Source organism: Cryptotermes secundus, unplaced genomic scaffold (assembly GCF_002891405.2).
Source record: "Cryptotermes secundus unplaced genomic scaffold, Csec_1.0 scaffold2534, whole genome shotgun sequence".
NCBI classification, from domain to species: Eukaryota; Metazoa; Arthropoda; class Insecta; order Blattodea; family Kalotermitidae; genus Cryptotermes; species Cryptotermes secundus.
Window position 1 is genome coordinate 104,382 of NW_019737437.1, and position 25,515 is coordinate 129,896.

The window sequence follows — 25,515 nt, forward strand, 5'->3', positions numbered from 1 at the left end:
CACACTGAATAAACTTCCTGGAGGCTGTTCACTGTTGGCTTACTCCCAACCCTCCCAACACCATCGCATTTGCTTCCCTCTGTTCGGTGTCTGCTCGATTGGTTCCTTCGCTGGAACTGGTCCTTTCCCGTTAAGAATAGAACAGTTTAGCTTTAGAGTAGACCTATGATTACTGGGACATAAGAATATCTCTAATTATTTGGCACGGAATTTTCATGTTCAAGCTAAGCACCAAAGTATCAATGTAAAACTAAAAAAAAGAACTACATATTTATTTTCGGCACGAGAAATTCAGCCGCTTTCAAATAAAGAATGGATGCCTTGTAAATATGAATCATATTCAAGTTCATTGCTATAAGATTCCTCACAAATGTTTTTGCTTATCCGGTCTTACACGTCACCTGTTACACTAACTAGTTCTCACAATTTTTTTCAACCTTGACGATATGATTTATAGGACTCTGCGTTCTTTGCCCTGCCGTGTTTGACTAACAAGATTCCTCCATTGAAAAGACGGATAGTGGCTGTTTCTTATTTTGAACGAGACTATCAGCAATGCATGTGTGTTGTTTAGCTAAATTAAACTGTGATTATTAATTCATTCTTTCTATTTTGCAGTAACAAAGAAATATTTCTTTCAGAACTAGATAACTTGCAAAGATATGTATCTCAAATACAAGTACAGCATCTCTTTAACGGAGCTAATGGCCGAACTGCAGCACTTCTGTTACTAACTTATCAGAATAATCTTTAAAGCACGTACATTTGTTTTAATTTTTTTAATTTTGTTAATGATATGGTTAAACTTAGAAATAAGCAGACTTAAAAATTATACATGAAGAATGAATTAATGGAAAGCAGTCATAACTGCAGTGCTTGTCACAAGAGAGGAAGCTAGACGGGATGGATAGGCATAGATATGAGCCCATAAATTGGCTGAATTTATAATAGAATTTAAATTCGAAGATTCTGGGATAGGGCACCTTGTAGTCCAGTAGAAGTTAACCGACGTTTCGGAAGAATATACTAACTCCATGCTTACTTACGATTTTGCAAAGACTTTAAGGAAAACGTTCTTTAGCCTTATAACTTAATTTTCATTTTTTTATCAATATCAAAATTGGCCAATTAATGTTGACATTGCTTATATTCGAGCGCCTTGCCTATTTCATGTGGCTAGCCCTAACATTTTTAATTAGTGTGCGACCAGTTGTATGCGTTTAATTTGGATATAATCATACTAGATGGCAGTGATTTACATTGCAATGAAATACTTGTTGAACTGTATATGACACTCATTGAAACCTCAAACGACCAATAGCATTATGTGAACTCTAATTATTAATCTCTTGTTTTATATGACAACAAATTTGTGTCAAATATTTAAATATCTCGTACTTATTTATTATGACTAGAAAATATTTCCGATCTTTTCACTTACCGTTTGCTGTTTATATGTTTCGCAATGTTAATTTGTTATGTTGGTAACGGAATGGGTGAAGAAGCCAATGAAAATAAAGGGAGCTGAATTTTGAATACGGGTCATGATAGTTTTCGTGCTGGACTGTTCGTATTTAAATTATAGTTTTCAGTTAACTTAATTACTCAGGATGAGTAAAAATAGGACACATACTCGCAGTATGGTGTAAGTATCCAAAGATATATATATATATATTTATATATGTCCTTACGCTAAGTAAAGTTATATATTTGTTTTGTTAACGATATTTTGATCCATTTTGATGAACGTGTTAAGTTTAATATCATGTATAATGGCAAATTTGATGATTTTATTCAAGTAGCCCAACATTACAGGAGGTAGTAAGAATGTTCATTTGCCGTATTTATGTGATCCGAATTGTTTTAAGGCACAAACGAAGTATAATTATGTTGCAGGAATGTTCTGTGACCTTGATAAATTTTGACTGTTAATCACAGAATATTACTCAAAATTATTTTATGGGTTATGTTGGGAATGTTCAGAACCATATCTTACAAACAGGAGATAGAGAGCTGTAATAAAATTTGACATACATGTTAACGTTTCTTCAAATTACGATAGAGTACAAAATGGAATCTCATAAGGCTCAGTAGTAGGTCCTGTCCATTTTCTAGGGATATTAATGACCTTTCACCCACATAAATGTTTTATCATGATGATACTAGTAAAATACCATGTGTACGATACATATTTATTGTCACGTGCCGCCTAAGGCCGGAATATTTGGAATCAGAATGCATCCATTGCTATACAATGGCCAGCAATTCCTAGGCAGCAAAGCCTAGGAAATCGTTGCCTGGGAAATGAAAGTCTAACAGCAGGGTTTCCACCATTACAAACGAATTGCTTGAGGCAGACACATATTCCCGCAGCAACGAATTGTTTGAAGCAGCATTTGTGTAGCACCGGGCGAAATTAACCCTTCGACAAGGTATTCCATATTCAGTCCGAGTGCACATTATAACAATCCAGCATTGGCCAGAGACCAGTAGAGTTCTTATCTGACTAGTACAGGAGTGAGTACTTATCCGACAAGGGACCAAGGACAGTTGAGCTCCGAGCAGAAGACACTTCCCCGAGAATAGCGGTGCAAGAGTGTTGTAACATTGAAGAAGAAACGTCTGACGATGATACAAGTTGAGAATAATTGTAAGTGTGAGTGTAAAAAGTGACTGTCAAATAAATATTTGTTCAAATCCGAGAACCCACGCAATTTATTGTCGCATTGCCTAGCAAACACATGACAGTATTATATATCAATGCCCCTGGGGACTGTTTTTGTTGGCTTCCATTCCTTTACCTAGAAGAGTCTCAGAATGGGTTTCATTTGAACAATCTTCATTTCAATTTATGTGTTGCAGATTGTAAAAAACATAAAAATTTATATTGCACCAATTTTTTAAATAGCCTGTGTAGGAATGCAATACTGAAGTGGGTCTTAAAGAAACAGGGATTGATTCAGGCTCAGGGTAGGTTCTAGATGCAGGTTGTTGTGAATGTGGCAGTATACTTTTATGTACCATTTCTTGATCAGGTGAGCTATTATCAGCTTCTTAAAACTATGGAACTTCAATTTTCTTGTCACTAAACAGGTCAGTCAAGAGGTACCACTCTAGATGGTATTCGAGAGGTGCTTGGTTATAATCTATACTGGGACATCAGTTATCCTGATTGGTTTTTTTTTTGTAGTATTCCTCAGTCCCTCTAAATGGTATTCAAGAGGTTCAAGAGGTGCTTGGTTATAATATCTACTGGGACACCAGCTATCCTGATTGGGTTTTTTCGTAGTTTTCCTCAGTCCCTCAAGACAAATAGCAGGAGTGTACCTCAGTTAAGCCACAACCACTTCCAAAGTCATTCCATCTCAAAACCATTAATCTAGCATCCTATCAGATGCTGTACAGTCTCGACACTGGCAGTATCATTAAATAACCCACAAAAAAGAAATCCATTTTCAGAACATGCTTCCATTGTTTCTAGGCATATTTAACAATAATTTCTCGACTGTATTGTTCATATAATGTTAGGAAAAAATTACACTAGCCCAATCTAAGCACAATCTTCAAAATGACTTGGATACTTATATGGCTATTTGGGCAGCCTGTTATTTCTTGAGATGGTAGTTGATAGTTGATTAAGCTACTGTCCCAGGAAAAGGACTGAAGGAAACGCCAAATCATTTCAATTGTGTAAGATTTAATGTGGTTATGAAGAGTTCTCTCTTCTGGGATGTAATGCCATGTAGTCTGTTGAGAGTCAACCATTTGTGAGAAACACATCGCATCCATCTTCAGGGTTCAAGAATAAGCCAAACATGCTTGCCACCTGCTTCCACTCTGACTTCTTGGTTGATTTACGATGGACTGCACAGTGTTGCATCCTGGAAAACAGAGCTCATCAACTTCAATTATGATTAATGGCCCTTAAGCCTGGAATAAAATAAGAAATCTCCTTAATACAAGGCAAGAATGAACATACATAATTTTTACTGTCAACACAGTGGTTAGTCACTGGCTTCCCACTGCGGCAGCCTGGGTTCAATCCTGGGTCTGGCCAAGTGGGGTTTGTGGTGGACAAAGTGGCGCTGGGGTGGGTTTTCTCCGAGTACTTTGGTTTCCCATGCCAATCTTCATTCCACCAAATTCTCCATCATCATAATCACCCAGGGCAGATACAATAGGCCCATCAGTGGCTGCCTTGCCGAGTGGACCCAGTTGGACTCCACCCCCTACTAAGCGAATTTAAAAAAAAATTACTGTCAACACAACAATACTTTTTATTTATTTATTTATATAGCACTCACTACATGTTTTGACATCAAATGGGTCATCTTCAGGTGCTGAAAGTTTCTCACATACTATTACTGAACTGCAATGTTAATATTCCTATTTTTATAAATGGTTCATGCAAGTTAGTTCCTACTGAATTCACAAACTACACAAAACTTAGACTAGACTTTGATTAAAATTAACAATAAAATAAGAATAAAAATCATACATGTAATAAAGTCTTATATATAACAATAGGTTAAACCTAATTTAATAATTAGGTAATCCTAAACCCACAATTTCATATTTAAAAAATATTTCAAATGATCTTTCAAAATGTTATAAGCTGTGAGTAGCTTTGTGTTTGTTATTGCAGTAGACCACGTGTAGGTGTCATCATATTTCTTCTACTGTTTGCTGCATTGGCTTGCTGTGTTAGTATCGTAATGTTACCATTTTCATAGAGAATAGATCCCTCTTCTTTCATGTTGTCGGGAGCCAATGGTTAATGTGTGCTGTTTACAGTATGCGGTGCGTGGTTCATACTACAATATGAATGTTAACATTGCAGTTCAGTAATAGTATGTGAGAAACTTGCAGCACCTGAAGATGATCCATTTGAGGTCGAAACATGTAGTGTGTGCTATATAAATAAATAAATAATAAAGTACTGTTGCACTGATGGTAAAAATTATAAATGTTCATTGTATATAAGCAAGAGGATGCAGTCCTTAAAAACAAGGCAAGAATGTTCAGCATTTAACTGCTGCAGGTTCATGAATACCTAATTTTCTGGTACAGTATCTTCCTTGAAAAGCTGATAGTTACTCAGCTGGCCAGTGAATTCCTGGCTCTTATGGAACCCAAAGATGCAGTATCATGCTCACAAAAGTCTTACACAGTATACTATTTTGAGCCAACTGAGTTCAGTCCATAGTCCATGCCTTCATACCAGACCTCCTCAGGATCAATTTTAATATTATCCTTCCTTCTATGCCCAGTTTTCTTAAATAGTCTCTTCCATAGGAATTTTCCAACCAGAATTTTACAAGAAATGTCTTATTTCTCCCCTACATGCTACATGTTGGTTTACTTCATTCATTACTTCAACATAAGTGAAGAGTACGAATTAAGAAGCTCAGAATTATGGGATTTTCTCCAGCCTCTTGTTATTTCCTCTTTTTTAGAGCCACATATTCTCCTCAGAACTTTATTCTCAAACACCCTCGATCAGGGTTCTTGTTATAATTGTACTACTTTGTATTTACATATGTACCACAGAGTATTAATATTATGTAACATTTTTCAGTCTTTCCACTCAGTTATCTCAAGAAAGTGAAGGCAGCAAGACATGTAGGCAGACATCCTCGGTAAGGATTAATATGAATATAGTTCACAGTCTACATTAAAGGTGATTTATCTTCAGTTAGTTACCGATTTTCAGTATTAGATGAAATGACCCTCATCTATCGTACCTGTGCTCTATTGCAATTAGCAAGAATTATTAATATGAAGATAATTGCTCTTCATAACCGCTGCTGTGAGAATCTCAGATCCTAATTAGTAAGATGATCATGGATTCTGTATCTGTTTAGAGACAACTGTTCAAGTAGAAATATATGAATAATGAAAAGTTTAACATTGCTCTCAGTAAGCAAAAAGGGTCATGAAATGTAGATGACTGCATAACACATCAGAAATGAGTAACTCATGCACAAATATGACATGAGAAAGTGTGGCCTATGTTGTTTCAGAAACATAACCTCAAAGATTCAAACTTACTTGGTACAAAAAACAGAGACATTTCTACTACATATTATTTTATGCCAAATTTGTTCATGGTAATTGTTAAATATTTAACACGTTGCTTTTCAAAATACAAAAAGTTCCATGCCATATGTGTAATGAACAACAACAACAACATTGAGGTCTGGACCTTTCGATCTTTTCCATTCCTCAGTAAGATAGGTTGATCCTTCCAGTGTAACTTCGGGCATTTCATGTGTAAGGATTCTTATAAATTCCTGTTGTCTCAAATTTATTGTACCCATATTGTGGTCTTCAGGGTTATGGCATTGTATGGCTTGGTAGGTAACTACCAGTGTTTCAGAGAAACATATGGCCTCCATCTTCAGGGTGAATTTGATTAAGTAAATGAAAATTAAGAGTAATTGGTTTGAAAGCTGAATTCTTTTCTGTTTATTTTAACAAAGAACCATCCATTTTTGACAGATATTTACCTATATAATCCTTTATGTGTAGTTTAACCTTTTTGTCACACTCTATCTTGTTTTGTTTTTTATATTTTCTTCCCCCAGATTTTTCCTTATCTCCCTTAATTTTGCATAAATGAACAGATATTGAGTTCTGACAGTATTGAATTTGACATACTGTTACTTCCCCCCCACACTTTGTAGATTTTGAAGCTGCCAAAAGACACCAAACATCGTGAACCATTGCAAGAGTTGGATTTCAGATCAAACATTGATGAAGATGGAACATCAACTACCAGCTCAATGACAAAGAGAGTCAGTTTTCATAAAGCTGTGCAAACTAAGTGAGTATTATGTAAATTTTGAGGCTTTCACAGTGGGAATTGTTCCAGTTGTGGGCTTGGCTGCAACACTGAGTACTCTTGTAAGTTTGTACTGACATTTAGGAGGAACATGCTGCCCCCTTGATCAGGGTAGGAAAGTAAACCCAAAATGGAAAAAAATATTATGTGGATGTAAGGAGTGGGGCAGCCAGGGTAGGAGCCCTGAGCAAACCAGCTGGAGTAAGGAGAAAGTTAATGGGAAGCTTGGAACTGTGCAGTCTCTTTCATGGCAATTGCTGTACTTCAGTTTATTAGGAGAACTTAATTTTAAAAGGATTCTTTGAAGAATTTGATTTGTTTCATTCTGGTCCGTCACACTAACAATATTATAAAAGATAAAACAGTTCTGTCCAGAGTGACTGGCGAAGTTTTTATTATTTCAGTTCTTCATGCCCTTACATGTTTTCGTTTGAAGGCAATACCTACTGAAATTGTGAGCTAGACATGTGGAATTTGGTATGGCAGTAGTTTATAAACATACTAGTTATCATGTATGAAATACGGTTTTCAAGTCAGCAAGTATGAGTATGTCAATGGTATGAAACCTTGAGGTTATATTTGACAAATTTAATATATAGACAGAATCTGTACTAATGTAACAAGTTCTTCACAATGATAAGTTAAATGAATTACAGTAATGATAATAATGATAGAGCTGTAGAACTGAGAAAAAAAAGAAGATTTAAGAGCTCTCCTTAGAACTCCTTGTTCATCTGTGGATTGGCATTTCATAATGGGTGTATTCACTTTGCTTAGTGGGGGGTGGAGTCCAACTGGGTCCACTTGGCATGGCGGCCACTGATTGGCCTATTGATTATGATGATGGAGAATTTGGTAGAATGAAGATTGGCAGGGGGAACTGAAGTACTCGGAGAAAACCTGCCCCAGTGCCACTTTGTCCGCCACAAATCCCACTTGACCAGACCTGGGATCGAACCCGGGCTGCCGCGGTGGGAAGCCAGCAACTAACCACTTGAGCTATGGTGCAGCCATAATGGGTGTAGCTCCAAGTGATATTTACATTGTATAAACTTCACATATTTTTTAGCTCATGGTGAGTGTATGTTACATCATGCAGATTAAGGGCCACACCATAGCTCAAGCGGTTAGTCGCTGGCTTCCCACCATGGCAGCCCGGGGTTCAATCCTGGGTCTGGTCAAGTGGGATTTGTGGTGGAAAAAGTGGCACTGGGGCAGGTTTTCTCCGAGTACTTTGGTTTCTCCTGCCAATCTTAATTCCACCAATTGCTCCACAATCACCCTCACCTATCATCTGGGGCTGGTACAATAGGCCAGATGTGGCCACAGTACAAGGGACTTAGTCTCACCCCACTAGCAATACTAATAAAACATAATTGTGCAGATTACACAAGCAGTTTAAATTCTCCCTTGTTAAAATATGAATTTGTAAAAGATTAATTTTTATAGTAATTTTCTGAAAATTGCTTCAAAATTGATATTTACATTTACATTTTCATTGATCCATTGGCCAGCCATATCATCAATACAGTTTCATTGTAACATATTACGAAATACATAACAACCACAGTCATCATACATACTGCCACACAATATGTGAGTGTCTCAACATCATATGATACAAGAACACAGACCAATTAATCATTCTTAACATTTGAGCCCCTTGCATGCTCAACAAATTTGTCAGTAGAGTAAAATGAGTTTGTTTGCAAATAATTTCGTAAAACAAACCTAAATTTATTTTTATCATTTTTTAAATCAGAGATATTTGGCGGCATAGTATTAAATAGTTGGATACCTGAATAATTACCCCTCTCTAATAGGATGATAAATGTGTTGTAGGTACATGAAGGTGGCCATTCCTTCTTGTACTAATCATGTATATACCGAGTTATTGGTTTGAAACTTATCCAAATTATTAACAACAAATGTCATCAATGAAAGCAAATATACACATGGGACTGGTAGTATGTCAAGCTTTTTAAATAGGCTTCTGCAGGCCTCTACAAGTATGAGTTGGGCCCACTCCCATCATTATTCTTATTATTTTCTTTTGTATAACAAAGACCTTATGACTGTCTGATATATTTCCCCAATATATGATTCCATATTTCACCAATGAATGATAATACGCATAATATACTGCTTTAAGATTATTAATATTTAACCCTTCCGCGACGGATAGTATTTAAATCTTTTCCTACCGCCAAACCGACAGGGTATTTAATTATTAAACAGAAAAATTCTCTTATCCATGAAAAACTTAGTAACTCTCGCAAAAATAGGTATATTGAGATAAAATTTTCACAGAAATATTCATAATGAAACGAAGAACAAACTATATATATTTTTAATATAATTATGGTAAATAATATTTTTTTACTCACTCGAACTGCTAAAAGTTGAGTTTGGTGTGGTAATCCTGAAAACACTGGTCAATACATAGCCCAACATCACAATCACTGCACCAGTACACGGTTTCTTTTCTTCTTTTGTTTTTTGTACACACTACACATCGCCTTTGTGGTCTAGCCTTTTTTCCTGATGGGGGAATTTTACTAATAAAATGTCTTTCACGAAGCCGGGGGATGGTGTTATCTAAATGGAAAAACCCTCCCACATATAAATTTGTTGCGCATAAGTGTTTGCTTCCTGAACGATATTGTTTACAAAATCCTCAGTAAAAAATAATAGAAATGTCTGTACTATGTCGAGCACATTCACAGACTGATTTCTCGGCCCCGAATTTTCAGAAAACCGTTCGCGAACGCCATCATAATTATCCATATTTTGCCAAAAATAACTCTCGTCTGAATCCGCCACTGGAACCCTCGCCACTATTTCGTCGTCATCTTCAATACTATGATCTTGGATAGCATCAACTACAGCCTGATCTTCAATTTCATTATCACTGTTTTCACTACTATCCGAATATTCGAACTCACTAACTTCCGAGTCGTGAGCAAGGAGCTCATCTAGTTCATCGTCCTGCAAAACTTTCCTACTTGTAGAGGCCATGGTTATGGCGCGACTGAGAGAAGAATGTGTTATGACATCATAGATTTCTGTATCATTCGAAAGTTTGTTTTCTTAGGTTGCATTTGGTTCCAAGAAAAAAGGACCCTCTTGTTGCTCTTGTTTGACTACTTCATTGTGTCAGCAGACTGTACAGCAACACACTCAAGGAAAACCTTCGTCTGGGGTTTCAGTGAGTGATTCATATAGACAAGCAAAGACCATAGAGTCGAAAGATATATAGTTTTATACGTTTACCTTACTTAGAATTCGAAAAACTTCAATGCAATCTAGGCGCAATGAGACCAAAGTACGAATTATTAAACTAACGATGTAAAATAAAAATACCGTGCTAAAAATTCGTCCAAAATAAATAACACATATACCAATTGAAAGATGAAACCTTAATCTATGTACTCCTGAAAAGAAAATTGGAATATCTTTCCTCGTTTTGTCAGCAACGTCCTCCAAAGCTAACACTGCGCAGGTCGGTGCACTGCACTGATGTCGGTGGCATACGATTATTTAAAGGGTCGGTGCAGCACACGGATGTCGGTGCGGAAGGGTTAAGATAATTTTCACATTAGAAAACCAACTGTGCTGAACTTATGAAGAAATAATCTATATGCCCCTTACAAGTCAGATGGTTGTCAAGCTGCAGACCAAGAAATTTTATAATTTCTACTTATTTCAGCGCTCTGTTAGAAAACAGCGTATGTAGTGGGTAGCTCAAAGCTGCTGTTGGGGTGAATTTTATCATTTCTGTTTTATCCAGATTTAACACAAGTTGATTGTTTTGAAACCACATAAACATGTGATTAAAAACAACGTCCAATTTTATTTTTAAATTATAGTAGTCTTTAGCTTTGCAAATAATACTCGTGTCATCTGCAAACATAATAACTTCACAAATTTTACTTATTTCAAGGGGGAAATCATTTATATATATATTAAACAGTAAGGATCCCAACACCGAACCCTGAGGCACTCCACATACAACAGATTCCCAATTGGAATAATATTTATTATCCATATAATTTAATTCCAGTCTTTGCCTCCTATATTGGAGGTAAGATTTGAACCATTGCAGTAATACAACCTGCACTCCATAGTACTGCAGTTTCTTTAACAGAAGTTCATGAATGACACAATCAAACACCTTGGCTATATCACAAAATATACCAGTTACATACTCTTTTCTATTCCATGCTGTATGTATTACATTGGTTAATTTATATATAGCATCTTCAGTTGATAATCCCTTCTGGAATCCATACTGCTCTGAAAGTAGTATTTTATGTGCTACAATATGATCATTGAGTCTTCTAGAAATTGCTACTTCGAATACTTTTGCAAACCCAGTTACAATAGAAATTTGCCTATAGTTATTTATAACAACCTTTTCCCCTTTTTTGTATCTTGGGTTAATAATTGCATATTTTAATCTTTCTGGATGTAGACCCATGGTTAATGACTTATTAATTACATAAGTTAGAGGTTTACTAATTTTTGTTGTCTGCACAGTTTTATTATTTTATTAGTTATTTAATCATACCCTGAAGAATTTTCCAATTTTAATTTGTTAACTAAGTTAATTGTTTCCTCTTCTGCGACTAAATTAAGATTCATATCTGGAAAACCATTAGGGAAATGGGTATGCAAGTATGACATTGCAGTATAAACATTAGTTTTCTTCATATTAAGATTTTCTGTTATTGATGTGAAATATTTATTAGAACTATGAGCTCCTTCTTCAGCATTTATTTTTTACTATTATTTTGAAAATTTTTGGTAAATGTTCTGTGTTATTATTGTTTTTCCTCCCTGTATCAGTGTCGATAATTTTCCTAATTAGTTTTTATTTTGTTTTCAGCTGATGTAATTAACTGATTATAATATTTCCTTTTATCTTCTCTTATTACTGTTCTTAATATCATGCAGTATGATTTATAGTTTGATTTAAACAAATAGTTGTAATTGCTTCTGTTGAGAATGTACAAAGATTCCTTCTGTCTGCAGGAGGTACGTATTCCACCTGTTATCCAGCCATTATCATTGTGTTTATTTGTTACATTTTGCTTCGGAAAGTATGACTCATAGACAAGTAAATAGTTGTTTAAAAATGAACTGAATATTTCATTTACATCATTGTTTATATTTTCCCACTTTTCATTAGATAGTTTACTAAGCAATTGTGCAATTGAATCTTTATTTACCAATCTTATTAAGCAATTGTGCAAATGAATCTTTATTTACCAATCTTGTTGTGATTCCCTGCATTTATTCTTCTCCATGTTACTGATATTTTTTAGTACAAGACACTGTTCATTGTGATCCGATAGTCCATTACTAATAGAGATAACATCATATGAATTTATCCTTGCATTATCAATAAAAAATATTATCAATTGCAGAGCTTTTGGTCTCAGTTATTCTACTTTGGAGCTGAACAGAATGAAATATATTATATGATTGCAACAGCACTAGTAGCTGTGTTTTATGTGTTGTCTCTTCTAAAAAATTTACATTAAAATCACCACATATTAAAAATTTAATGTTTGGTTTATAGAGTAATTTGGGTACTTTATCCAACTTGTTTACAAAGTACTCAAAATTCCCACAAGGTGACCTATGTATACACAGTATTAATAAGTTAGTTTTAGCTATTGAAATCTTAAGTGAACAAATTTATATGTTCCTTTCATCACATAACTGTGCCAGATAAATAGCAGTAAATTTTATATCTGATCTTATATATATACAAACACCTCCTCCTTGATGAATCATGCGGGAATACTTTGTTCCCAAAACGCAATTCTGGAAATTGCTGTATGATAATTTCTGGTCTGACATGTGATGCTCAGATAAGCAAATTAAGTTTGGATTTATATCATTATTTTCTATTTAACACTTTAATTCATCAATTTTGCTACCAAGACCTCTGATATTTTGATGTATAAGAATTAAAGAGTCTTTAGTATGATTAAACTTATTGAGGAGCAATATATTTTATTTTGAGTTTATTCCCCATAAAAAATCCTCATTTCTAGTAGGTGGTTTTCTTTTCCTTCTATTACCATGTTCTCTTTCTTGATCAAGGATTGTAACATGGTTATCCATATTCCTTATAATTTCTTCTCTTTTTCCATCCTTTACATCATACTTGCGCGTGCTATTACTTTGGGCTGTTTTAATAAAATTTATTGCTTCACTAGATTGTTCAATATGTTCAATATTATTGACTAATAACTTTTAACATCATCGACTGAAATAGCCACGTATGAACTAGTTAATGAAGTATTAAATGCTTTGAACAATGGTATGTTTGTTGGTGGTATCTTTTGTGATCTCAAAAAGGCCTTTGATTGTGTTAATCACGATATATTACTATCAAAATTGGAATTTTACGGCGTGACTGATAAGGCTGGTGCTTTGATTAAGTCGTACCTTGTTGATAGGCATCAGAGAGTTGTTGTGAATAACGGTCTGAGGTACTCAGAATGGGGGGAAATTAAAAATGGAGTCCCCCAAAATTCGATTCTAGGTCCTTTGTTGTTTTTGTTGTATATAAATGACTTGCCCTATATCATATCGAACAAGTCCAAACCCGTTATTTTTGCTGATGATACTAGCATAGTCATTACTAACCCTAGGTCTGCTGATTATGAATTCAAGGCTTCTTTAATATTTAAAAACATAAATGATTGGTTTCAAGATAATTTATTGTCATTAAATTTTGAGAAAACACATTTTATCGAATTTCTGACAAAGAACCGCCAGCCGATGGATATTCATATTGATGATGATGATCGGCTTGTTAACACTACAAATACTAAGTTTCTGGGGCTTATTATTGATAACACATTGTCTTGGAATGGACATGTGGATTGGTTAATGTCTAGATTGGGCTCTGCATTTCTCGTTCCATCAAATCTCCATAGGCATTACCACCAGTAAAGGTACAATAGGACATATGGAGGATTTAAGACCACAGAAACTGTTTTCAAGACTAATTATACTGTCATATTATTATCTCTGTATTACTATATTATTATTATTATTATTATTATTATCATCATTTATTATAATTTGGCATACTATTTGTGTATTATTATATTCTTATTACTATTTAGTATTAGTATTAATATTAATCTTTGACTTGTCCCATATCATGTATAATGATTCATGGATGAAATAAAATTGAATTGAATTGCATGTTATGCGATTAGAGCCCTAAAATCTTACATGTCTCAGGGTACATTTACTTTTCTTACTTCCATTCAATTATGACCTATGGTTTGGTTTTTTGGGGTAATTCCCCTTATAGTATACATATCTTTAGGTTGCAAAAAAGGGCGATTAGAATTATAATGAACTCTGGGAACAGAGATTCATGTAGGGAATTGTTCAGGGAACTGGAAATTTTACCCCTTCAATCTCAGTATATGTTTTCTCTTGCAATGTTCGTGGTTAATAATAAAGATCAATTTAAGTTAAATTCTGAGTTATATAATAGGAATACAAGATATAATAATAAATTCCATTATCCTATATGTAAGTTGACTGTATTTCAAAAAGGAGTGTATTACCATGGTATTAAGGTTTTTAATTGGCTTCCTCCTAATATAAGGAACCTGGCTCAAGATGTTAAACATTTTGAAATTGTTTTAAGAAGATTTTTGTTGATTGTAAATTTGACTCCAATAATTAACTGTGATCTATTATGGTATTGAATAATGTAATGAGTTTTATATTGTTATTTCTATGTAGTGTATCAATGACTAATTCCTTATCCTATATGTAGTGGATTTATGGAATGTAAATAAATGAGATGAGATGAGAACATGATACATAACCGTTTTTAATGAAATGCCATTCTTCCACAGAGAGTTCCATGTAGAGGAGGCTGTGACAGTGTGGGGATCAACTTATGAGGAAACTTTCAAAGGTTCTGATTCATCTCATCATTCTGACAACAGCAGGTAAGAAGACTGTACTGTTGCTGTATAAAAGGTGTGTTGAATACTGGCAAGTGTTATGTTGGCAACTCTCTAATGTTAAAATATAATGCTAAAGTTGGCAACGTCATAGTAAACAATTTTCAATAATAGACTGCGCTACATGTGCTGTTCCTAATTTCTCTATTGTTATGTGTTACCATGGTTATGTGTGTGAATATATTGTAACGTGTTTAGGTTACTGAAGACGCCGTTTGGGTTGTTAATTGGTTTATTTAACAACCTACAAGTCTCGGCTACAATTAATTATAACACTGTTACGGGTTTTCACAATTTACAACCCCTATTCAATATTCAATTCACTCTATTGTCAGTAGTCTACATGTTTTTATAACGCGGGAGTTATACAAGTGTAACTGTATCACACACTCCCAATTATTACTCGGTTATCACGAACTATCACTGATTCTCACACATGCATCCGTAACTCGTAACTTGCCGCTGGCTAGATTCCAACTCAACTGTCTTCATAGGCAGTGTAGCTCTCTCATATAGTTGCAGTGCCCGCCTGTTACGCAGTGGGTACCGCTGTTGCCTGTTACCCATGTCACAGCTGCGTTGCATGTTATGTCACTATGGGGAGAGGGGCGGGGTGTTGACTCGCCTATTACCGTAGTAAGGACAGCGCTACGATGCCGCCACGTACCGCTGGGAGGGGTCCTCCATTGCGCAACATGTCACAATGTATAGAACACTTTTTGTGTATCAAAAGTTAGTCTTAATAAAGCAGGGTTAGATTGAACACTGATTCTTACTTATCATTCGATCCACGTAGAAGTGAAAATAACAGCAAGATGCACTGTACAATTAATAATAGCCAACAGAAGACTAATGACAGTCTAAAGAAGTTTTGGAGTTGGAATGTACTTGGAAAAAAACCTAATTGATTGATTATGATGATGCTGGCAGATCTTATCATTTGCAACACTTGGTATTATTTACAAATAAAGAGCACCAGTAACTTATTCTGAAGGTGCATTACACATCCCTTTGGGATAAGATCTTGGTAGCAGATCCAGCTACTTACTTACTGAGGCTATATTAAATAGAAATTGTAATGTGCTACACCCGCCCCACACGCTTCACTTCGACGCGGTGTATGCCTCGACTAAATTCAGCGGAATGAGTCTTATATCCCAGGGGTACACGGGTGTTGGCTCGCTTACGTCGTTTTTTTGGATGCGGGCTCGATCGGTTAACCCCCTAGCACAGGTTCCACATGAACACCCTCACTCCCTGGCCTCTACCCACTAACTCACCGGCTTCCACTCACTAACTGACTCCTTACCCCCGCTGCTGCTTCCAGAAACCACGTTCTTAGCCATCTCGAACTTTCCACTGGGAGGTTTTCATGACCAAATACACGGACCCCTTCCGGTCTGCACACCTTCTAGAAGTTTCTCGAAGCTTCGATCCACAGGTCCTCCACCCCCACAGGCACGGACGAAAGAAGGTATACGTACTCCCCCTTGAATGCAATGGACTCACCAACCTCCCTTCTGTCCCTCGCAACAAAAGGCCAATTCAGAGGACCATGATCCCTCCGGGGCATCTCATTTCTACAGCTAAACTTAACCGTTACTTACAAACAAATAAGACTTTCCGTGAAGGATGCGTACGGTTACAGTGCATAGGATGTTGGCCTGTCAGCTATTCCATGAGTCCAAACACTCACAGTAAAGATAATGCGATGAGCATGTGTTCTTCCTGCTGGTACAGGTGACCAGTTTGTTGCAGGTTTCAGATAATCTCCCTGTACCATCACCACCATCACTATCATCATTGGTAAGCTGCCCATCTTGAGCCATAGCCTTCCTTAGAAGATTCTGCCGGACTTGTCTATTCCATTGTGAATGAGACCACGGATTTTGCAACAGTAATTTTTATACAGAACAAAGTCATCAGCCTTCCATCCAACCCCCAACCTGGAGGACCAGGTCTCTGTATTTATGTCCCCCAGTGACAGGGTGACCCAGTTATACCACCAGGCATGGGGTTCCCATTTTGTTGCTTCCTATAACTCGCAGGGCTATGGTGAAGGTATTCTAACCTGCCTCCACACAGGATAGATCATCCTTTAATAATTTTATTTTACTGTGTGCTAATTCTGTGTTCCAGTTGTCCATCGTCCAGTAAAGTTCCTGGTTTTAATCACCCACTATGCAGCAACATAAATTCACAGTTCCTTGTGGAGTCACATGCAGTGAAAGGAAGGGAAGGAATGAAGCAGCATGGGAATGTTCTTTGTTTTCATGCAGTAAACAGTGATACAGTTGACAGTGATGATGAGCAGTGCTTCTCTCCGAATGAGATGCATGTCTGGAATCAGTCAAATGATATGGACTTCACAGAACCGCTTGATGTTAATTTTCCAAATTTTAATCATACAGACTTGTTAGCTAATAATGAAATTGATCTGACAGAACCTCTGGCATGCCACATTGATTTTGATCAAAAGTGGCATTCTCAGTTGTCTCCAGATTTTCCTCGTGAACTGAAAACAACAGGAGAAATAGATATGACGTTGACAGAAACTTTACCTGATGTATGTTTTGGATTCAAAGACCATGTAAAATCACAAGAAATGTCAAAGAAGAGCTCCAAAACCTTTGTTAAGAAAGTGAATATAGACACTGCAGAACCAGAGATTTTAATGAAAGTGTCAAGCAAAGGTCAAGTGAAGGATTCAGAAGCAAACAGTGATTATTTAATTGACAGAAAGACACATACAGGAATACTCACTCAAATAAATAACAGCAACATTAGTTTCACTGAAGTGGTTTCATGTAACAAAAATAAATATGAACCGAATAACACTGATAAAGTCTTTCAGTTGCCACCACATTGTGACACTAATGTAGATCGGCATGAAAGTTCTGTAATTAATCAAAGCATGGATTTAACTGAAACTTTAGTAGAAATGAAATCTCTTAATAGTATGGAAATGTTCAAACGATCTGTGCAATGTGACAGAGGATATGACAGACTACAACCAACTGGCAGGACATGTATTCATGCCAATGATTTTGGTACCCCAAATCCCCAGGGCTTCACAAAAATAATGGATTCCATTGAAAAGAAAATGGTAAATATTTCTAGCTTGTCAGCAGAGAGCTCAGGAAATACAGAAAGCATGTGTTCAAACAGTGAGTGCTTGCACGAAGGCAGTAAAGTAAATGTTCAAAACACAGGGTCCACTAAACCTGTTAGGAATATTGTCTGTTCTGCATTTACCAGCAAAACATATATGCACGATATTACTGAAAATGTTCAGAATTTTGGATTAATAAATTCTGATGGAGAAACATATATGAATAAAATTGTAGATAGTCCAACTAGATGTACAGAGGTCAGTGACGTGGAATTCATAGATGAATTGAAACAGAAAGAGTTTGACAGTGCAAAAACTTCCAGTCAAATTACAGATGTTGGTGACATGGAACTAACATGCAATATAAACCACAAGAATATCCATATACCATTTAGAAATTCTGCACATAACAGTTATATGCAAATAAGAAAGAATCATATATCAGATCCAATACAGGTATCCAATACTGCTGCTGTTGTCGATGAAATGGAATTCACAAGCATAATAAAATTGGAAGAAACATGTAATTCAGGAAATGTGAACAGGTCTGTCAGTGACATGGAACTAAGAAATGAAATTAGACAGAACCAAATCTCCAATCCATTAGCAGCATCCAGTCATAATCATAAAGTTGCTGATATGGAACTAACCAGTGCAAAAAAATGGGAAGACACATGTAATTCAGGAGATATCCACAGGTTTGTCAATGGCATGGAACTGACAAACAAAACAAGACAGAAGCAGACATCCAATCCAATAGCAGTGTCCAGCCATATTGGTAATATCACTGATATGGAATTAACGAGTGGAATAAATTTGAAAGAAACGGTCCATCCAGGAGATGTGAACAGGTTTGTCAGTGACATGGCACTAACAAACCAAACAAGACAGAAGCAGACATCCAATCCAATAGCAGTGTCCAGCCATATTGGTAATATCACTGATATGGAATTAACAAGTGGAATAAATTTGAAAGAAATATGTAATCCAGGAGAGGTGAACAGGTTTGTCAATGACATGGAACTGACAAACAAAACAAGACAGAAGCAGACATCCAATCCAATAGCAGTGTCCAGCCATATTGGTAATATCACTGATATGGAATTACCAAGTGGAATAAATTTGAAAGAAACAGTCCATCCAGGAGACGTGAACAGGTTTGCCAGTGACATGACACTAACAAACAAAACAAGACAGAAGCAGACATCCAATCCAATAGCAGTGTCCAGCCATATTGGTAATATCACTGATATGGAATTACCAAGTGGAATAAATTTGAAAGAAACAGTCCATCCAGGAGACGTGAACAGGTTTGCCAGTGACATGACACTAACAAACAAAACAAGACAGAAGCAGACATCCAATCCAATAGCAGTGTCCAGCCATATTGGTAATATCACTGATATGGAATTACCAAGTGGAATAAATTTGAAAGAAACAGTCCATCCAGGAGACGTGAACAGGTTTGCCAGTGACATGACACTAACAAACAAAACAAGACAGAAGCAGACATCCAATCCAATAGCAGTGTCCAGCCATATTGGTAATATCACTGATATGGAATTACCAAGTGGAATAAATTTGAAAGAAACAGTCCATCCAGGAGACGTGAACAGGTTTGCCAGTGACATGACACTAACAAACAAAACAAGACAGAAGCAGACATCCAATCCAATAGCAGTGTCCAGCCATATTGGTAATATCACTGATATGGAATTACCAAGTGGAATAAATTTGAAAGAAACAGTCCATCCAGGAGACGTGAACAGGTTTGCCAGTGACATGACACTAACAAACAAAACAAGACAGAAGCAGACATCCAATCCAATAGCAGTGTCCAGCCATATTGGTAATATCACTGATATGGAATTACCAAGTGGAATAAATTTGAAAGAAACAGTCCATCCAGGAGACGTGAACAGGTTTGCCAGTGACATGACACTAACAAACAAAACAAGACAGAAGCAGACATCCAATCCAATAGCAGTGTCCAGCCATATTGGTAATATCACTGATATGGAATTACCAAGTGGAATAAATTTGAAAGAAACAGTCCATCCAGGAGACGTGAACAGGTTTGCCAGTGACATGACACTAACAAACAAAACAAGACAGAAGCAGACATCCAATCCAATAGCAGTGTCCAGCCATATTGGTAATATCACTGATATGGAATTACCAAGTGGAATAAATTTGAAAGAAACAGTCCATCCAGGAGACGTGAACAGGTTTGCCAGTGACATGACACTAACAAACAAAACAAGACAGAAGCAGACATCCAATCCAATAGCAGTGTCCAGCCATATTGGTAATATCACTGATATGGAATTACCAAGTGGAATAAATTTGAAAGAAACAGTCCATCCAGGAGACGTGAACAGGTTTGCCAGTGACATGACACTAACAAACAAAACAAGACAGAAGCAGACATCCAATCCAATAGCAGTGTCCAGCCATATTGGTAATATCACTGATATGGAATTACCAAGTGGAATAAATTTGAAAGAAACAGTCCATCCAGGAGACGTGAACAGGTTTGCCAGTGACATGACACTAACAAACAAAACAAGACAGAAGCAGACATCCAATCCAATAGCAGTGTCCAGCCATATTGGTAATATCACTGATATGGAATTAACAAGTGGAATAAATTTGAAAGCAGCATGTCATTCAGGAGACATGACACTAACAAACAAAACAAGACTGAAGCAGACATCCAATCCAGTAGCAGTGTTCAGCCATATTAGTGATGTCACTAGTATGGAATTAATAAGTGGAATAAACTGGAAAGAAACATGTACACCAGAAGATGTTAATAGGCATGTAAATGACATGGAACTAACAAACGACACTGGGCAGAATCAGGTCTCCCATCCAGTAGCAGTAGCCAGTCATATTGGTGTCACTGATGTAGAATTAACAAATGAAATAAAGTGGAAAGAAATCTGTAATACAGCTGATGTGAACAGGCATATCATTGACATGGAACTAATAAATGAAAGCAGGCAGGAGCGAACCTCCAGGCCAGCAGTGGTGTTCAGTCAGGGCGGTAATGTCACTGATATGGAACTGACCAGTGGAATAGTACTGAAAGAAATATGTAACACAGATGTTAACAGATATCTCAATGACATGAAACTAACAAGTGTAAGGAGAGAGGAGCAAATGTCTGCTAAATCTACAAATGTGAGCAACTTGGAATTAAGAAATGAAGTAAGACAGAAGATCTTTAACCGGTCAAGAGTAACTGATCTATCTAAAGATGCCATTGGCATGGAATTAAGTGAAGTAAATCAAAAAGCAATCTGTAATCAGTCACTTATGATCAGTGAATGTGACAGCCATGCAAAGGCAGAAAATATTGATGACACACAAACATGGAAGGAAAAGCCCAGAGTACCATTTAATCACACCTCAAATAAAGACTGTATAAATTCATCAGAAGAGGAACAAATGGGTGATACAGCAGATGTGTCTCATTTGCTGAAGTCTTGTAACATGAATCCAGTTTATAATGTTAAAGCACTATATAGTAATGATTTGGAGAAAGTCACGCAGCATTGTGAACCTGCAGCATGTATCAGTGTAAGTGGAGACAGGGCAAGTCAGTCAGATTATGTAGAAGCTGAAACTTCTCTAAAACAAGCCAGTTCCTCTAAACAAACTATAGTACAGGTACTTGGAAGAACTGAAAAGTGTAAAGCAAAGGACAATTCAGTTACTTTATTTAAGCAGACTGATAGTACATATTACTTCCCACCTTCTAAAGTAACACATCCAAATACTGATGGAAGATGTAGTGAACAGACAGGATCTGTGCTTGATGTGAAAAGAGAAAATGCATCAGAAAATTGCAGCAGTATGGAGCTTAATGTTGAGACTTCAGTTCCAGCTGTTAGTTTAAACTTGAATATTCCTCTGAATGTTAAGGAATTAGGGAAAAGATCCCAAAAATGTGATATGAATGTATCACATTTGGGTCAGAAATTGGTGAATGAAATTATTCAAAAGACTGCTGATGAATCAAGTCTCTTACATGACAGACATGTCTCAGAGGATTCAAATACTTCATCAGACAAGGTATCCCAAGTTTCTCATACATCTAGAATGGATAATGGAGTCATTAAAGAAAACTTGAGTATGCAACTATTGAGGGAGGCAAAAACTTACACAGGTTGCACTACTGGAACAGCTAAGAAATTATCAGTAGAGTATGACATTGGAGGTAATGCTGCATCCCACAATAACCAGCAGTATGCAACAAAAGGAATTCCAGATAAAATATGCACACAAGAGAATTCAACGGAAAATATGCAAATGTTGAAGAGCAATGCAAGGGATTCATTTATATTGGGGGAGGAATTGGATGATAAACAAGGATGGACAACTAACCAGCTTACCTTGAATGAATATCTTGAACCTAGTGACCTACATGTGAGAATGAGAACACCACTGGAAATACAAGGAAATCAAATTATGGAACAAGTGAATAGTGCAACACCAATGAAGTCTAAAGAATATGGTGTGATGAAAGGAAATCTAGATTGTTCACAACTTCAGAGTACATTAGCATCTATGCCAGATGAAATGGAACTGAGTATTATCAAAGATTTATCACATGAAAGTAATGAATCTTACAATAAACTTGTTGAGAATGTCAGAATAGCAGATGAGATCATCAGAGAAAAAACGTTTATGACAGATGAATGTGATCTGCTTGATAATAGCCAATGTGCCCAGCAGAATTCTGAAGAAGGAACATCACTGTTACAAAAATTGAGCAATATGGGAAACATTATAAACGAATTGGTTACAAGGAAAGAGGAAAGTACTAAACATTTGGAGTTAAAAACAGTCACAGGACAAGAAAAATGTAATCTGGATGAGAAATTTAAGCCTTCTATCAAACAAACGGATGAACAGATGAAACCAAGGAAACTAAGGATAAATCAAAGTGAAGATGTGACCATATCTTCTTTGGAAGAACAGATTAAGGCGGAAGAACTAAGGTTAGTGATATCCATGCAATGTGTTTGATATCGTTGCTTGGCATGTCTATAACTCGAGTGAAAAATGATTTAAAGATCATATTTAGTTGCATAATTGTGTTCTTCCATGGAATTAACCATTCATAAACATTGGTGCTCTGAATTGCACACAAACGCATATATGAGTAGAAAGACAAAGACAAAACAACTCTGTCCAGTGTGACTATTGAAGTTTTTACTACTCGAAAACTTAACACCCTTACATGTTTCGGTCCCTATAGACCATCATCAGATGGTGTTAAGTTTTCAAGTAGTAAAAACTTCAATAGTCACACTGGATGGAATTGTTTTGTCTTTGTAAGTGTTAGTGTGACAGACCAGAATGAAACAAATCAAATTCATATGAGTATTTTCGCCAATTATGGAAAAAGAGTACATAACTGAGTTAAATATTGCCTGTCTTAAAATATCTTTATGGGTAAATCATATCTTGAATAGGCAACCTTACAGAGTCCTGTTATTCAGTGAGATCTCCAGCATAGTGATTCTGTTCCTATCCTGTGTTGAAAATAGAATCGAGTAATTTTCTAACGATATAACGATTTGTATCACTATTTGATGATATGCAAACCCAAAGATGTTTTAGACACAGTATACTATACAGGGTTTGCCTAAAAGAAATAGACACTTTCAAAGTTTTACAGAAAGAAGAGTTTTCATAGCATGGCCAAGATACTTATATGGTTTGAAAAGTACGCCCTGAAATTTGCATGGGTACACCATTTTACGGGATACAGCACAAAAAACGTTCTCTTTAGGTGAATCCCTCATATGCTCTACTACAGCTCTCGGGTTTTCAGTTCCTCATATATGAACGTTGTGTTTGTTCACTGTACCGCTAATGTGGAACGTTGATTTGTCACCGAAAACTAGCCGGTTAAAGAAATCATTACTTCCTTCATTCCATTGTGCATGTCCATACAGAATGAGTGACAGAGGATTTTGTCATTTTCACTGAAGTTCTGCAATAATTGCAACCAGTAAGGGAACTTTCGTAAACGTTTACGCAAGGTATTCCACACAGTCTTTTGTGGAACTTGAAGTTCTAAACTTGCACGTGTTGACTATTTTGGGCTGCGCGTATAAGTTTCACGAACAAGAGCCATTTAAACTATTTCTTTTAGGCTAACCCTGTATTTACATGTATACAGATTACATTCCTGTTTTGTAGTATAACATATTTATTTGTATGTCCTGTACACAAGTAAAGCTATCCCTGTAACAGGCCGTGAAGGCCCATAGGGTTGTGAGACGTTAAGGGTCCCATATTACCTTGACATTCGGCTTAAAGATGGCGGTAAGGTTGTCAGCCTTACGCCCCAGCCGCGCTTCACTCCCCAGGAAAATTATTTAATTAATTCCTGGTACTCATTTCTGTTAGAGGCTGAGTAAACCCCAGGGCCTAGTGCGGCCGGAAGGATTAGGTCAATTAAAAAATCCAATGACCTCATTGGGACTTGAACCCGCGATCTTCCGGCTTGTAGCATAGTACCTTATGCTACGCTACAAGCTGGAAGGTCGCGGGTTCAAATCCCGATGAGGATAGCTTTGCTTTTTTTTTTTCTTTTATGTCCTGTACACATCTGTGACAATTTGTTAATTAACAAATTCTTGTTTCACTTCAACTTAATTGTTTTTTCAGCTGGAATAATATGATATATATTGTCATGTAGTTTATTTTCATATAACACTTCTTTTCTTTCTTCCACTCTTGATGCCAGCTATAGCTATTCATATATCACTAACAAGGCCTTATTTCACAGGTCTGGTCATGTATGGAGCATTAAAGACATAAGTAATGCCCTTTGGTCCTTTCAATTCTTATACAAATCACTGACGCTTATTCTGAAACTGAATCCGTGTGAGATGAAGGATAGTGGTAAAGTTGTAACGGATATCCAGCTGATTTCACATGCTACTGGTGGGTAATATGTCCAAGTACATAAGTACTTAATTTCAATGCATGATAAATATTCAGGTATATTCATATTATATTTTTTGGTTTCAGAGAAGGCTGATCCCCTTGTTATATTTGTTCATCACGTTCTTCTGCGCAAGTTTCAAACTCAAGCATTGGAATCAATGTGCAGGACCACTCTGGATGTTGTTAAAGTCTTGGAAACAATCTCTGCAGAAGTTAAGAAACTCAAAATATTCGTGAAAGACATTATTGAATTGGAAACATTGGACATGCTACGGATAGAGAACACATGGTAAACGTAACAACTTCGCACATTTAGCTTGATTGTACATCAGTTGCACCGTAAAAGTAGCTAACTGAACAGCATTGCTTTAGGTCAAGGGTCACCAAACTACGGCCCGCGAAAGATTTGTTCAGATATGCGCCAATTGAACTAATTTTCCAATGAGTACTGGTAAAAAGAAAATACTTGCTCATAGATTTCAAATTCATTAATTAAGATTGTTTAAAATATATTGATATTTTATATTATGTTAATATTATTCACAATTTTACTAATTCTGGACCGTATACTGCGC

General features: G+C 36.3%; 1 protein-coding gene across 2 annotated transcripts in view; it reads left to right on the top strand.

The window, feature by feature from the left end:
- The first annotated feature begins 1,544 nt into the window (after positions 1-1,544).
- LOC111870471 overlaps positions 1,545-25,515 on the top strand; it is a 26,256-nt gene continuing 2,285 nt past the window's right edge. For both annotated transcript variants that reach the window (XM_023862797.2, XM_023862798.2), the window contains exons 1-7: positions 1,545-1,645; positions 5,579-5,639; positions 6,687-6,826; positions 14,746-14,841; positions 16,996-22,977; positions 24,780-24,937; positions 25,025-25,229. In XM_023862797.2, the coding sequence (XP_023718565.2) occupies positions 1,611-1,645; positions 5,579-5,639; positions 6,687-6,826; positions 14,746-14,841; positions 16,996-22,977; positions 24,780-24,937; positions 25,025-25,229 (6,677 nt within the window). In that variant the 5' untranslated portion in view covers positions 1,545-1,610. The remainder of the gene's footprint in view (positions 1,646-5,578; positions 5,640-6,686; positions 6,827-14,745; positions 14,842-16,995; positions 22,978-24,779; positions 24,938-25,024; positions 25,230-25,515) is intronic.